The 15,000-nt window shown below is 45.3% G+C and overlaps 1 protein-coding gene across 1 annotated transcript in view; it reads right to left on the bottom strand.

Annotated features, from left to right (window-relative positions):
• The window catches only part of plekhh2 (pleckstrin homology domain containing, family H (with MyTH4 domain) member 2), a 35,488-nt gene that overhangs the window by 10,291 nt on the left and 10,197 nt on the right, over window positions 1–15,000 (bottom strand). The window contains exons 3-19 of the mRNA XM_076285767.1: window positions 7,325–7,387; window positions 6,949–7,098; window positions 6,427–6,510; window positions 6,116–6,197; window positions 5,761–5,952; window positions 4,671–5,587; window positions 4,252–4,327; window positions 3,854–3,948; window positions 3,476–3,641; window positions 3,132–3,268; window positions 2,776–2,889; window positions 2,519–2,605; window positions 1,595–1,753; window positions 1,381–1,461; window positions 899–1,075; window positions 297–405; window positions 1–71 (exon numbers count right to left, since the gene is read on the bottom strand). The exon at window positions 1–71 is cut by the window's left edge and continues 42 nt beyond it. Of these exons, the coding sequence (XP_076141882.1) occupies window positions 1–71; window positions 297–405; window positions 899–1,075; window positions 1,381–1,461; window positions 1,595–1,753; window positions 2,519–2,605; window positions 2,776–2,889; window positions 3,132–3,268; window positions 3,476–3,641; window positions 3,854–3,948; window positions 4,252–4,327; window positions 4,671–5,587; window positions 5,761–5,952; window positions 6,116–6,197; window positions 6,427–6,510; window positions 6,949–7,098; window positions 7,325–7,387 (2,760 nt within the window). The remainder of the gene's footprint in view (window positions 72–296; window positions 406–898; window positions 1,076–1,380; window positions 1,462–1,594; window positions 1,754–2,518; window positions 2,606–2,775; window positions 2,890–3,131; window positions 3,269–3,475; window positions 3,642–3,853; window positions 3,949–4,251; window positions 4,328–4,670; window positions 5,588–5,760; window positions 5,953–6,115; window positions 6,198–6,426; window positions 6,511–6,948; window positions 7,099–7,324; window positions 7,388–15,000) is intronic.

Here is a 15,000-nt window from a genome sequence, read left to right as displayed (position 1 = left end):
AAGGGTGGTGAGGGGGGAGCAGAGAGCCTCCTTACTGAAACACAACACCGGATGCCTCCAGATCTGAGAACCTAACACACACACACACACACACACACACACACAAAGAAAGATACAATTACAAAAACACAAAATTACACACAATTATGTTCTTCAGTGGTCAAAATGACAGCAGTGTAATGGGATTATAAATATCAAATTATTTCACCGTTCATATCTGAAACTGCCATTTAGAGATGACTCATGCAGACACACACACACACACACACACACTCTCACACACATCTCTGACTCACCTGGGTCTCCATCCACACTGAACAGTTTTCCCACCAGCTGCTCAAACTCAGTGCCAACCTGACCCACACTGGTGCCCGCCGCCACTGAGAGATGGTACAGCCATGCCACCTGATGAGTGGGCACAGACACACAAACACACACAGAGACAATGGAGGAAAGGGAGAACCAACGAAGCTACTGGGCGGTGGTAGTCTAGTGGTCAGTGGACACCAGAGAGTTGGGAGTTAGACCCCAGGTTGTGTCTTAGATCCCTTTTGTACTGTGCTCATTGTATTAAATCCCTCAAAATACATGGACAGTTAGCTTGTTTACAGTGGATTCCATTGTTTGCGAAGCCTGCTTCCAGGCTCAACTGTCGTCCTACTATGGTTGCTATAGTTACCATTCATAAGCATTGATATGGAATGGTGATTAACTTTTTTTTTACCAGATCTACTTCATAGGTGTCCCGTTATTCAGAATTAATAGCCACCGCAGCAGCCAATCAGAAAAGATTATTTCTTCTCTCCGGGTGATAAATCTCAAAACAATCCCTCCCTAAGCAGACAGCCGTCATAGCTCCATGCACTGCATGATGGGAGCGCCTCTGCGGAGGTCTCACCTTCTCCTGCGGAGACTCCAGGAGCAGGTGCGTGGGACCCTGGCCTGGGGGCTGGACTAACAGGGTACACATGGAGGACTTGGCCTCCTGCAACGCCCACTTATGGTCCTCAGAGTCACAGGATCGGTCAACCTCTTCCACACGAGCCTCCCAGAGTCGGATCTGACCCAGAGGAAACTGCGAGGTAGACAGATAACATATTTGTATCTCACACACACACGCATAGGAAGAGAAATGTGCCCTTATGAACCTACACACACATACACACACACGCACACACTAACACACACACACACACCAAAAATACCACTAGGAATGCAGATTATGATAATAATCATATTTATGCAGATAGATAGACATTTCTCATGAATAATGGACACACACACACACACACACACACACACACACAAACAAAACAAAGGGGTGGTACTGTATGGTCTCCATACAGATTGTCTTGTAAAATGTGTTGGAGAGACACACACCTTGTCCTCTTGACTGCGGAAGTAGTAGAGGGTCTTTCCAAAGAGTGCACACCACACACGCTTGCTGTAGCCATGCCTGACCTGAGAGAGAGATGACACAGCAGGCACACACAGAACGCAGGATGGGATTGTTTGTTATGACGGAAAAATGTGTGAATTTGGTGTGGTGGTGAAGGCAGGTGAATTCTGATTGGCTGGATGGTGGCATGGTCACCTTGGTCATGTGACCCTTTATGGTGGGCCGGGCGTCGGGTTGGGTGAACAGGGGGCTGGCGGCCTTCACTCGGAGCACGCTCTGTAGCACCCGCAACCACTCCTCCAGCAGGTTAGGAGAGTCGGCCTTCAGACTGTATACACGCTTACCTGTGACCATCTGTTAACACACACACACACACGCACACACATACATACATACACACACACACACACACACACATACACACACACACACACATACACACACACACACACACACACACACACACACACACACACACACACACACACACACACAGACACACACACAGATACACACACACGAGCAGGTTAGGTGCAGGTCAAGACTATACTCACCCTTGTTCACCTGTTCACCTCCCAACGTTGTATATTATATATTTAGTATATTTTTTATACGGACCACTGCAAAAAGTTAATGACCACTGCCATTGGCAACAGGTTTTCTGCTTCTTGTTCACATTTTTCATATCATTCCACAAGTATTCTGTTCACTTCCCTCTAGGCCTACATATTGTCAATGATTCATGATGGATTATAATGGAACCTCACTGAAACTGAAAGTCATACAAAGCAAGGGTCAGCAAGAACCTGAAAGTTTTATCTGTGTGGAGAATTTTTTCCTCTCAGTGGAAGCCATGAAACATTTTGAAACAATTGACAACACAAATGACATGAAGTTTCTTTTCTCTTTTTTGTAAGTAGCTGTATAATCAGAGGGATAATGCATTGTCCATTGGTCAGGAAAAATCCCTTCAGGACCAAGCAAGCAAGACCCCGAGTTCGTCCTGTCAGGACTGATTTTCCTATACTGACCGGCAGACAATACATAATCCCTAACATCGATTTGTTAACACACAGAAACAACCTCCAAGCACACACATTCTGGCACACATCCACATACCTGAAGCATTTGCTTTCCATCACCACGGGAGATGCTGCTGGAGGCACTGAGCTCTATCTGACCCTGAGGTTTACGTATCACGTCACTCTTTATTGGGGAACACACACACACACACACACACACACACACACACACACACACACATTCGTGTCAGTGAGAAAAGAATACATCAGTAGCACTAAGCATGCCTTTCTTGCAAGTCATTAGTCTGTCTGCAAGTGTAAGTTTCTGTGTGGTGGCGAGCTGCTTATACTGACTGGTGACTTGTAGTAGAGCAGTTCTCCATCCTTTAGCACAAACCAGCGCCTCTTCCATGTCTTCTTCCAGGTCTTTACCATCTTCAGCAGGTAGCCAGACTTCTCCATCGACTCCTAATAGTGACACACACACACACACACACATACGCATGCTTCTAACAATGCACTGATGCTGTGTGTGTGTGTGTGTGTGTGTGTGTGTGTGTGTGTGTGTGTGTGTGCGTTTGTATGTGTGTGTGTGTGTGTGTGTGTGTGTGTGTGTGTGTGTGCGTGTGTGAGAGAGAGAGGGAGAGTGTGCATGTGAATGCGTGGCTGTGCAAATATATTAATATGTTTAGTAGGGCTGAGAGTCTCACATTCTTTCCGCCATCACAGGCCGTTGAGCAGGTCTTGGGCAATTTGTGTTCCGGTTCAGAGCACTCTGTGTCTGTAGAGTAGGCGTCAGGTGGGATGGCATAGTCACTCTCAGAGGTCATCGAGGACATGGACACAGCTGTGTGAAAGAAAAACACACACACACACACAGGCACGTACACACACACACACACACACACACACAAACACACACAAAACCCATAAAACACACAAAGACAGGACTGTGAGCGATTAGGCTTGGCACTAACACTAGTTATAGTAGATGTGTCTAGTATTTCTCTGTGATCTGGACACAATGTTTGTGTGTGTGTGTGTGTGTGTGTACCTCTCTTGAGTGTACGCGGGCTGCCCTTGTGTGAGCTGGACTCAGAGGTGTGTGAGCTGCGTAGGGAGCCGTCTTCTCCGGCCGACACACACGACTCCTCTGAACTCTCCTCCTCTGACGAGCTACAGCACTCGTCCGACAGATCGCTGCAGAGCAGAGTCGCTCTCTGAACACACACACACACACACACACACACACACACACACACACACATATATTCACACACACATACACACACACCAATACATACAGAAAATGCCAGTAAGCTACAGTACAATAACGCCAGTCAACCTGGCTGTGAATATACACTGTACACACATGCATCCACACACACCCACACACACACCCACCCACACCCACACACAAACACACATTTACCCCTTTGAGTGTGGTGTAGGTGGGCATGGTCATGTCCTTGTAGATGAGTGATGAGTAAAGTAGGACTGCTGGATAGGATGATTTCTGACTGGCATCTAAAGGAAGACATCAGGCATTACATGAAGAACACAACATAGACTGGTCACTTTGGCAAATACCCAGCCATGACAATCCACCACCAGGCTATATGATGTTCTTTTACTGAGAGCAGTAGGAGAGCATAGACTGGACAGGGACAAAGCCACACTGCACCTAGTGAACTACAGCACAGGCCATGGAGGCATTACAGGTAGTTTCTCTTAAAAATGTCTGACTAACTAGCTAAAACATGTATAACGCTGGTTTAAGAACCTCCATTTTACAGTGAAAATGATGATTCAGAATGATGATCTTTTCACCTTTGTTGGCCACGTTTGTGCAAGAGGACTCACACAAACTGATGCCAGACTTGGCCACTGCATAGATACGACTCTCCTGAAGGGAACAGGAAACATGCAACGGTCAACAGGTTATAAAATAGGATTACAAATGAGAGGAAAAACAATATGAGTGACCAATCAATTCATTTGAATTATAGAACGGCTAATAAATATGAGACCAGTGATTTTAGCCGTCACATTCACGTTCACTGTTCTACTAAACATCTGAATATTAAAATGACTATGAAATATACTGTGATATATACAATACTTATATTACTGAAGTTTAATAGCAATTAGACATGGACTAAACACGAGTTAACAGACAAGACACATGTCCAAACAGGTAATATGTTGTATATTAAAGAAGAGCACCAGAGCTTCCCTCCACCACTCACCCATGAGGGGAAGCGATGCAGTGGGGGTGTGGGGGGTTTGCTGACTGGCACCGAATTTGGGGGTGACTGTGGCGCTTCAGTCCCAGGCCCTTCTGTTGGAGCCAGGCCAGTCTTCTTCTCCCTCTCCTCTCTCTCTCCTTTCTCCTCCTCCTCCCTTTCCTCCTCCCCCCTCTCCTCCTCCGCGTCTCCACTCATGTCCATGTCCTCCTGCTCCTGGTCCAGGTCGGTCTCCTGTGGACGCGGCGGGCGCAGCATGCTGATGGCGTTGCGCGTGTGCGTGTGTGTGCGCGCGCGTGTGTGGCCCCCGTGGGCTGAGTCCGTGTACAGCAGCAGTGGAGGTGGCGGGGGCATGGGCTGGCTGAGGTGCCTCTTGGTCACGGAGGGCCCTGCCGACGCGGGCGTGCGTAGCCGGGGCTGCTTGGGGGACGCTGGGTCGGCGCCGGCGTCGCGGCTGGACGTGGGCCGCTTCGGGGTGAGCGCGGGCGTCAGGCTCGGGACGGACGCGGCGGCGGCAGAAGCCGCATCGCACGACGAGTCGAGACGCTGCGACTGGAACCGGCGGCTCAGGTCGTCGGGGGAGGACGCGCCGTTGCCGTTGGGGTCACCGGGTTCGTCGTCGTCATCGTCGTCGTCGTCGCCGTCGTCGTCGCCGCCGGGGCGGAGGCGGTGGGGGCGGAGTAGGAGGGCGGGCCGCTCGGCGCGCTGCATGTCCTCGTCGAAGAGCGAGCTGCTGTCGTCCGACGCCGTCAGGTAGGCCTCGCTGCCCGGCCGGGACGCCGTCGACGAGTCCGCACCGCGGGACGGAGAGCCCTCGCCTCGGCCGGGATCCCCCTCGGCACGTGCGTCCAGTCTGGGGATGTCTGAGGGGTCGCTGGACAGACCCTCTGCATCCACTGAGCCATCTGGACGATCCCGATCTAGAGAGGAGATGCCAAAGACACAACCATGAAACTCATGAAACAGATAACCCGCTGACCCCATCCTGTCCCCAGATGTGTAAGTGACATGCATCAGACATGACTCCACTGGGCTTCACCCTCTCTCTGAGTCTACGAGTGCAGATGACCCAAGAGCGCCCCCTGTCCCTGACCTGCGGAAGGTCTCCTGTCCGTGCTCCTGGGCTGCAGGTCACTGCAGATGGGTCTCTGGGGGGAGTGAGGGCCGGTCAGGACCTGCGGGCTCTTCCCCCGCACCTGGAAACAGCCGAATGTCAGGCTGCTGAGGCGATGGGCCTCGCCGGGCCGAGACTGGACCGAACCTCCTGATCTCATCTGCTCCAGGACTGAGGAAAGAGGAGAGAGAAGTGGATAGAGAGGATGGGGGGAAGGAGGACAATTCATGTAAAGAGAAAGAGGGTGTGTGTGTGTGTGTGTGTGTGTGTGTGTGTGTGTGTGTGTGTGTGTGTGTGTGTGTGTGTGTGTGTGTGTGTGTGTGTGTGTGTGTACCTTGTAGTTGTTTCTGTAGAGCCAGTATCTGAGCTCCTTGCTGCTGGTTGGTCTCCCTCAAGGTGGTGTTTTCTACCTCAAACTGCACAACAACACACTCACATTTAACTTACTTTTAGTTTGAACAGATACAGTATGTCCATGTTACGCTTATACAATATGTACTCTCACAATCTCACCCAATCTCTCTCACATGCCACTGCCACTGCCACTGCCACTGCCACACACACACACACACACACACACACACACACACACTGTCTCTAAACTGTCACACACTGTCACAAATGACTACACAGAGGCACACACACCTCTTTGAGTTTGAGCATCACCCATTCTTTGATCTTGGCTGCTTTTTCCTCCACAGACTTGGCGTCCTGCACTCTGATCTGCTTCTGAAGTGGACACCAGGAGAAAGTGTTAGTGTGCTCATCCATGAAAGCCTCCCAAATGACACTGATCGGATCTCATCTCACACATTCAACAGCCTCAATGTCCAACTGAATTGCAGATTAGTCCTGAGCAGTTGAAGAGCTCTGTCTGTCTCTGGAGAGGTTAAGTAGTTGTTACAGTCAGTGCAGTCTGGAGACTTTCCTCTGAGTGTGTGAGGCAAAATCAGCCCATTACTGCCCTCTAGAGGATACAACATGAAGGTCTACAGAGGAAGACCTGAATGGTTAACAGCGTGCAAGGAGAATGTGTGGAAACACACGGCATAAGACACACAGACATGCGTGCATATACACAACACACACACACACACACACACACACACACACACACACACACACACACACACACACACACACACACACACACGCACACACACACACCTGTTCTTCTAGCTGGTGCTCGAGCAGTGTGAGGAGGTCATCTTTCTCCTGCAGCAGGGACTGGAGCTCCTGACAGCGCTTAAAGAGATGCAGCTCAGAGTCCCCAGGTTTCCCATCAGCTGCCTTCAGACGCTCCTCCATCCACTGGACCTGACACACACACACACACACACACACACACACACACACACACACACACACACACACACACACACAGTCAGACAGAGTTGCATTATAGCTTTTGTGTTTCCACACATATATGTATGCATACACACACATACATACACACACATAAACACACACACGCACGCACACACACACACACACACACACACACACACACACACACACACACATGCTCCTGTTGTGTTTTTACCTGCTGGTTGGCTTCATAGGCTCGCTTCTCTGCCACCAATACCTGAGTCTCCAGCTGGTGCAGCTATACAGGAGAAACACACATATCTCAGTACAGGAGGTGTGTGTGTGTGTGTGTGTGTGTGTGAATGACAAAGGGAGAGAGAGGACCAATATGTCTGCACTAGAGGTAATGGACAATGTTGAAAATAATACATGTCAACATTCTAAGACCAATGAAAGAGAAGGAGAGAGAAAGAGAGAGAGAGAGAGAGGGGTAGAGTGAAAGAGGCAATACAGAGTGAACAAAGGGGATTAAAGACAAAGTGAAAAAGGAAATACTGCTGCATTTTGGAAACAGTATCAGTGGAGCTATTCTCAATATGGCAAGCAGATTTAACATTAAATGACCAAATTAAATTAATTTGACTATCTAAATTGAACATTACAGGTATCAACATATCTTTGCTAGTTGTAATTATAATTTGAAGATATGTCAAATGATTTGTCAGAATTGTTGTGCATATCTGCCCAGCAAAGAAATAATTTGAAAAGTGTAAGAAATCGTTTGAACACTGTTAGCATAAGAAATGGTGGTTGTTGTGGATGATAAGATTGTTAGAAGATGTCATAAAAAATCAAGGAATTTGGAGGGAACAAGAGTTATCCAAATCTACATTGTATCAAACATTTATTATCTCCAGAGACGGTGAAATAGTTGCCTTTTTGTTAAATCAATTTCTCAAGCATTTCTCACTGACAGTTCATGTTGTGCACAGACATTAGCTGTAAAACCATATAACAGGCTGCTCCAGCCTATGAAAAGACCCTCCTCTAACTTACCTAAACCTCTGATGTAATTACAGATATCTCTTAGAGACTATAAAGATGTATGTAATGACATTTTGACCAGATATCTGTAATACGGATCTAGACTAGCTATTAGAGAGGGGCTTGCCATAGCAGGGTCACGGAACAACCTGGAGCTATTTGAACATATGGATTCTTTCTTAGGGATCAGAAAGAACTTCAGTGGTGTGCTGTGTAGCTTGTAGCATGCTGTTTGTGCAGTGGATTTTGCAGAGCTAAGCTGGTTAGAGCTTCAGTCAGTTTAGAGTTGGTAATGCACACCACTGTACTTACACTGCAATTTCAAACATTTCAAGGGAAAGTTATGGTCACAACGAGGAAAGAAACAACGAGAACACACAAACACACACACACACACACACACATTTGCAGTGACACACACACACACACACACACACACACACACACACACACACACATTTGCAGTGACGCACACACACACATACCCATGCACTAGGCAAAAGTATATTGTTATGCACGCTAATCTCTATAGTGATCTCTACAGACAAATCAACAAACAAACGATACACGCACAAACACACAACGTGGTTGTGGAGGATAATTTCATGTTTGTCATTTTTTAGACATTTCTGAGGAATTCCTGAGGAGCAGCCAAAGTGAAACCCAGATAAAGAGAGAGTGATAATGACAGAGGATGGAGTGCTGGTTGAATTGGCAGAATTCATTGCCCAGCAGAAGTTGTTTCTTCAATTCAATTCAGGTCCTCTTTTTAAAATCCATTGCCACAAGCAGTCAAACACTGCGTGTCGGTGGATAAAACTAGATGCACAGCATAGCGGTACAAAATACGGCCGCCACTCAGTCCTGCATATTCTCTCTGCAAAAGTAAATCACACTTGCCAATTTGTCTTCATCTCGTACTCCATCCCCTACTCTTGCAACATAAGTATGTGTGTGTGTGTGTGTGTGTGTGTGTGTGTGTGTGTGTGTGTGTGTGTGTGTTTGCTTCTGTGTGCGTGTGCTTGCTCATGCTTGTGTTTGTGTGCAAATAAAGATTCAGACAACTTGTCAGAATGCCGCCAGTGCAATGGAGGAATGAAAGACTTTGGCATCTGGGAGCAGGTGGGACCTCACACTTAGGGCACACTGAAGCTGCTGCAGATGAGGGACAGGAGTCAGGACCACCATACTATATATAATACAGCCTAGATAGTCAAGCAATAAGCCATACCATAATAATACAGCCTAGATAGTCAAGCAATATGCCATACCATAATAATACAGCCTAGATAGTCAAGCAATATGCCATACCATAATAATACAGCCTAGATAGTCAAGCAATAAGCTATACCATCTACATAATACGACCTAGATATTCAAGTAATATGCCATACCATATATAATATGGCCTAGATATTCAAGCAATAAGCACTAAGAGTTATAGGTTCCACTGATTTTAGAACAAATGGGGGGTTGGACAGCTGCAAAATAGCCTTCTTCTGGTCTCAGCCTGAGTGCAATTTAAGTTCAACTTAAGAATATCTCAAAGTACCGGTACTCTGTGTTTCTTGTCAATCTATTTCTCGCCTTATTTCTCCTGAGAGTCTCTTAGAAGAAACAGGAGATCTCATTTCAAAATGGTCAATGTGGTATCCTTAGAGTTATTATGCGCAATGGGGACACAGGGGTCTGTAAATGGGTTCAGCCATTTAGATATTTAATGATAAATAAAAAAACTCATATGTCTGAATTGAAACAACATGTTTCTAATTTGCTTCAGTTGAAAGAGCCGTGGTTTGGTAGGTGCAAAACCGAGTCCATTAATTCCATATAACAGGACACCTCGAAGGCCGTTATCCCACTTATCACCCGGTTGCCTGAATTTCCCCTTGGGGATCAATAAAGTATCTATCTATCTATCTATCTATCTATCTATCTATCTATCTATTTATCTATCTATCTATCTGCCACTAGGCAATAGCCATGCCTTTATAGCAAGGAAACAAGTGGTTCCGTTTAAAAAGAAGCCGACTTGTTCAGTTTGTTGTACATCTTTCTTTGGCCCTAACAGCGAAAGCATGGACAGTTAACTTGTTTAGAGTTGATCCCATTGTTACAAAGCCTGCTTTCAGGTTCCACGTCCTACTATGGTTGTTATATGACCTACAGAAAACACCCAAACTACAGTGTCTAATTTCCTTAAATGACTTTAAAGGTTGTGTTAAAACCATAGAACATGAGTCCATCCAGTGCAAATGTTTTAATTAATGTCACTTTTATTTAATCTGGAATGCACTTGAGTTGTCTTTGCCTCTTTTGTGTTTGTTTTGTGATTGTAACTGTTATTTTTTTTTTCATATGTAACTATTTGTTCTGCTATCTTGGCCAGGTCTCTCTTAAAAGAGATTTTATATCTCAATGACACTAACATGGTTAAACAAAGGTTATAATTATTATATTAATAATAAACCATTTTACCATTTATAAAGCATTGATATGGAACGGTGATTAAACTTTTTTTTTTACCAGATCTACTTCATAGGTGTCCCGTTATTCAGAATTAATAGCCACCCCACCAGCCAATCAGAAAAGAGTATTTCTTCTCTCCGGGTGATAATCCTAGTTAAGTAAGGGATAACAGCCGCCGAGGTGTCCTGTTATACGGAATTAATGGACGAGGGCGAGGGGCAAAGAACTCCCCGACGCGCAGCGGAGTTTCCTCCACATTAATTCCGTATAACTGGACACACCTCGAAGGCCGTTATCCGCTTATCACCTGGTTGCCACTGTAAAGCAAAGGAAACACGCGGTTCCATTTAAAAAGAAGCTCAATTGTTCAGCTTGTTGTACAACTTTCGTTGGCCCTATAACAGCGCGATAGCATGGACAGTTAGCTTGTTTACAGTTCCATTGTTGCGAAGCCTGCCTCCAGGCTCAACCGTCGTCCTACTATGGTTGTTATAGTTAGCATTCATAAGCATTGATATGGAACGGCAATTAAACTTTTTTTACCAGATCTACTTCACAGGTGTCCCGTTATTCAGAATTAAAAGCCGCCAGCCAATCAGAAAAGAGTATTTCTTCTCTCCGGGTGATAATAGTACATACACAATAGCACATTATTCTAAAGAAGTGAATTAGAGAGATAGAATAGAATAGAATAGAATAGAATATACTTTATTGTCATGCCTGCATGAAAATTGTCTTTGGTCTCACTGATAGGAATAGTATAAAACACATAGGAAACATAGAGTAGACACATTCATTCCATTACACACAGACATATAGCCACAGGATGAACACAGCACATCACATGTATCCCCTCCCTCTAGCCCACACACACATGCATACACATCAGATACAAGTCTAGTTTTTCCATTGTTTGTTGACCATGGAAATTGCATTTGGAATAAAATAGTTTTTGTATATATTTTTCCTTGCCATGTGTACTCTGTAGCGCCGCCCTAGGGGGAGCAGCTCAAATTCAGAATGGAGGGGGTGTGTGTCATCATCTAGTATGTTCATGGCTTTTCTGTGTACTGCAGTGCTGTATAGATTATCTGGTGTTTTTTGAGGTCGCCCTATGATTTTCCCTGCCATTTTAACAATTCTGGACAGCTTGTTCTTATTGTGTAAAGTCAAGTGACCATACCAGACAGAAATGTTATAAGTAAGGATGATCTCCACTAAACTGACATATATCCTCTCAAGAATATTACAGCTGACTCCAAATCCCTTCAATTTCCTAATTAAAAACAGTCTTTGGCTGGCCTTTTTGCTTATAGTATCAGCATTTTCAGTATAATTCAACTTATCATCAATGTATGTTCCCAAATACTTAAAACAGTTAACAATTTCAACAGTTTGATTGGTTAATGTCAGTGGTGTTGGAGAACCTGTTTGATTAAGAATTAGCTCCTTTGTTTTACCTGCATTGAGTAAAAGTGAGCTGGTCTTACACCACTGTTCTAGCTTAAAAACATGTTCAACATAATCAGATATACTGTCGTCCTTGTGAAACAGTCCCACCAGTGCCATATCATCTGCATATTTGAATAATTTAAAAGTACTATGATGTAGTGTCATTTCATTTGTATACACAGAAAACAGGACAGGAGAAAGAACACATCCTTGAGGGGCCCCTGTATTAAGTACTATTTCATTAGAGGTCATGTCCCTGGCACACACTCGCTGTGGGCGGTCAGTTAGGAAGTGCTTGATCCAGTGCACCAACCCCCCATCCACCCCCAAGTCAATAAGTCGTTGCAGGAGTATGTGAATTTGCATTGTGTTGAAGGCAGCAGTAAAATCAACAAATAAAATCCGTACATAAGTATTGGTGTTTTGCAAATGTTTGGAGACCATGTTAACCATGGTGAGGGTGGCATCCTCAGTCCCTCTATGAGGCTTATAGGCAAACTGTAGAGGATCAAGATGTGAGTTCAGGGATGCGGTAAGGTGTTTGGATACAACCCTCTCCATACATTTGGCTAAAATAGGGGTCAAGGCAACCGGACGGAAGTCATTCAGTTCTTTGGATCCAGGTTTCTTTGGGAGTGGCTTGATAATTGATAATTTCCACATATCCGGCACAGTACAGGTGTTCAGTAGTAGTTGAAATAATTGAGTAAAAACTGTTGCTAGTTCAGTGGCGCATGCCTTCAGTGCCCTTCCACGGAGGCCATCAGGTCCAGGCGCTTTATGTGGGTTGATTTTTGAGAGGCATTGTTTAACTGCCTCCTCTGACAGCTGGATTGTGGTGGTTTGGGGTATGTTGATGCAGGCAGTATTGCATTTGTCTTTACTATCAGAAGAGTCAAACCTTCCATATAAATTATTAAGTTTGTTTAAGAAGGGGAGGTCCATGGTTGTATCCATTTGCTTTTTGGGGGCTCTGCCCATCATTTTATTAAGCCCTTCCCAAGCTTGTTTAGGGTTGCTTGTGCAGAATTGTTCCTCCACTTTATTTTTAAAATCAATTTTAGCCTTCTGTATCTTCACCCTAAGCTCCTTCCTTATGTCTCTGAGTTTCTCAGTGTCACCCCCTAAGAAAGCCTTCTTTTTCTCATTAAGGCAAGTTTTTAGGTCTTTTGACAGCCAGGGCTTATTATTCGGAAATATAACTATTCTTTTGGTTTCAATTGCAGATTCCTCACAGAACTGTATGTATGAGGTGATACAGTCTGTTAGCTCATTGAGGTCTCTGCATGAGTCGAAGAATAAGTCCCAACTTGTGGTTTCAAAACAGCATTTTAACTTGTCCAATGTCTCCCCATTCCATACTTGTACTGTTTTTATGGTGGGCCTTTCGCGCTTCACTAGCTGTCTGTACTTTGGCAACAGGTGTATAACGTTGTGATCTGATTTCCCTATATGGATGAGACCTCACCTGCTCTGCATAAACTAAACATAAACAAAGCCTTTGCTTACCATTTTTACACTACTCTTTCACACATCTCATAATATACCTACAATGTGTTTGATAATAGGCTGAAAATGACACTGGCACTGTTAGTCCTGGGTCTGTGTAGATAAACAAGGAGAAACTGAGTTATTAGATTCAGGCATCCAGAGGCAAAACACTAACTACCAGGATTGTATCTCCTTACGGGAATATCTGACGATTAGACTGTGCTTCTTGGCAACAGATAGGCAAGCTAAACAGCCAATCAGAGCAACCCTTTTACATGGCTGGCTCGGAAGCCGAATCAACATGGCCACAAAGTAGCCGGCAGAAGTTGGACAGTGTCGACAGTGCTGCTCAAACTGCACCGATGTGGGCCACAGACGCGAAGTGACCGGGCCGACATTGACAGGCGGCTGACCGCTGGCTCGGCGTGTGCTGGCTCTTACACCCTCCTGGAACCAACTCGGCCTCATTGCTGCACGCTTGTGGCCAAGGTGGGTTCTAGCGAGGTGGACTGCAAGCTCAACGTTTTGTGGATTTGCTGGTATATGCATTTCTGACCTGATAATTGAGATTCCAGAGATGACTGTTCCTAAGTCAAAACACTAATACTACATTATGCTTCTGTCCCATATTTCTAAATAATTACTTTGCTGAGTGACCAAAGAAATTTTGAGGGATGGTCTACTTAGAGTCATATCCTGCTGGCTTTACAGTAATGTCCAACCATTTTATGAAAACCACTACTTCCTAACACATATACAACCATCACACACACACACACACACACACACACACACACACACACACACACACACACACACACACACACACAAACACAACCCAATGTGCTTGAAGTGAGAGAGATCATGACAGCATGTGTGTGTTGATGTGCAAGTCAGAGTGAGCACTTTGATACATGTGATGTCTGATTTTGGCCCAGACACTGGTTTGTGGCCTGGGTCTTCTGATTATGGAGTTCCTACGTGCACAGAAATATACCCAGAGAGAGAGAGAGAGAGAGAGAGCGAGAGAGAGAGAGAGAGATAGAGAGAGATAGATAGAGAGAGAGAGAAACTTCTGATGATGATGCACCCCTCATCTAAACCAGCCATTAACTCAACCCCTTTTGCGAATAGATATATTTATGGGCATGACACACTCTCTCACACACACACACACACACACACACACACACACACACACACACACACACACACACTCTGATCTGATCCACACACACAGTACAAACACACACGCATGCACACATGTACACACACACACACACGCATGCAAGCATGCACGCACGCACACACACGCACACACACACACACAAACATACAGGTACACACCCAGTAGCATCTGTTTGGAAATGGACTTTGCAGATGCTGATGGGTTCCACAAATGACAAACTGCTTTCTCTTTTAATGTACAGATACAGATATAGAGCCTGGCAGAGA

The sequence above is a fragment of the Alosa pseudoharengus genome, unplaced genomic scaffold (genome assembly GCF_046254945.1).
Source record: "Alosa pseudoharengus isolate Yale_2024_CS ecotype anadromous, Long Island Sound unplaced genomic scaffold, YU_APseudo_1.1 YU_APseudo_1.1_scf_15, whole genome shotgun sequence".
Lineage (NCBI taxonomy): Eukaryota > Metazoa > Chordata > Actinopteri > Clupeiformes > Clupeidae > Alosa > Alosa pseudoharengus.
Note: the sequence above shows the minus strand (reverse complement) of the source record. Positions and strands in the feature narration are given on the sequence as shown.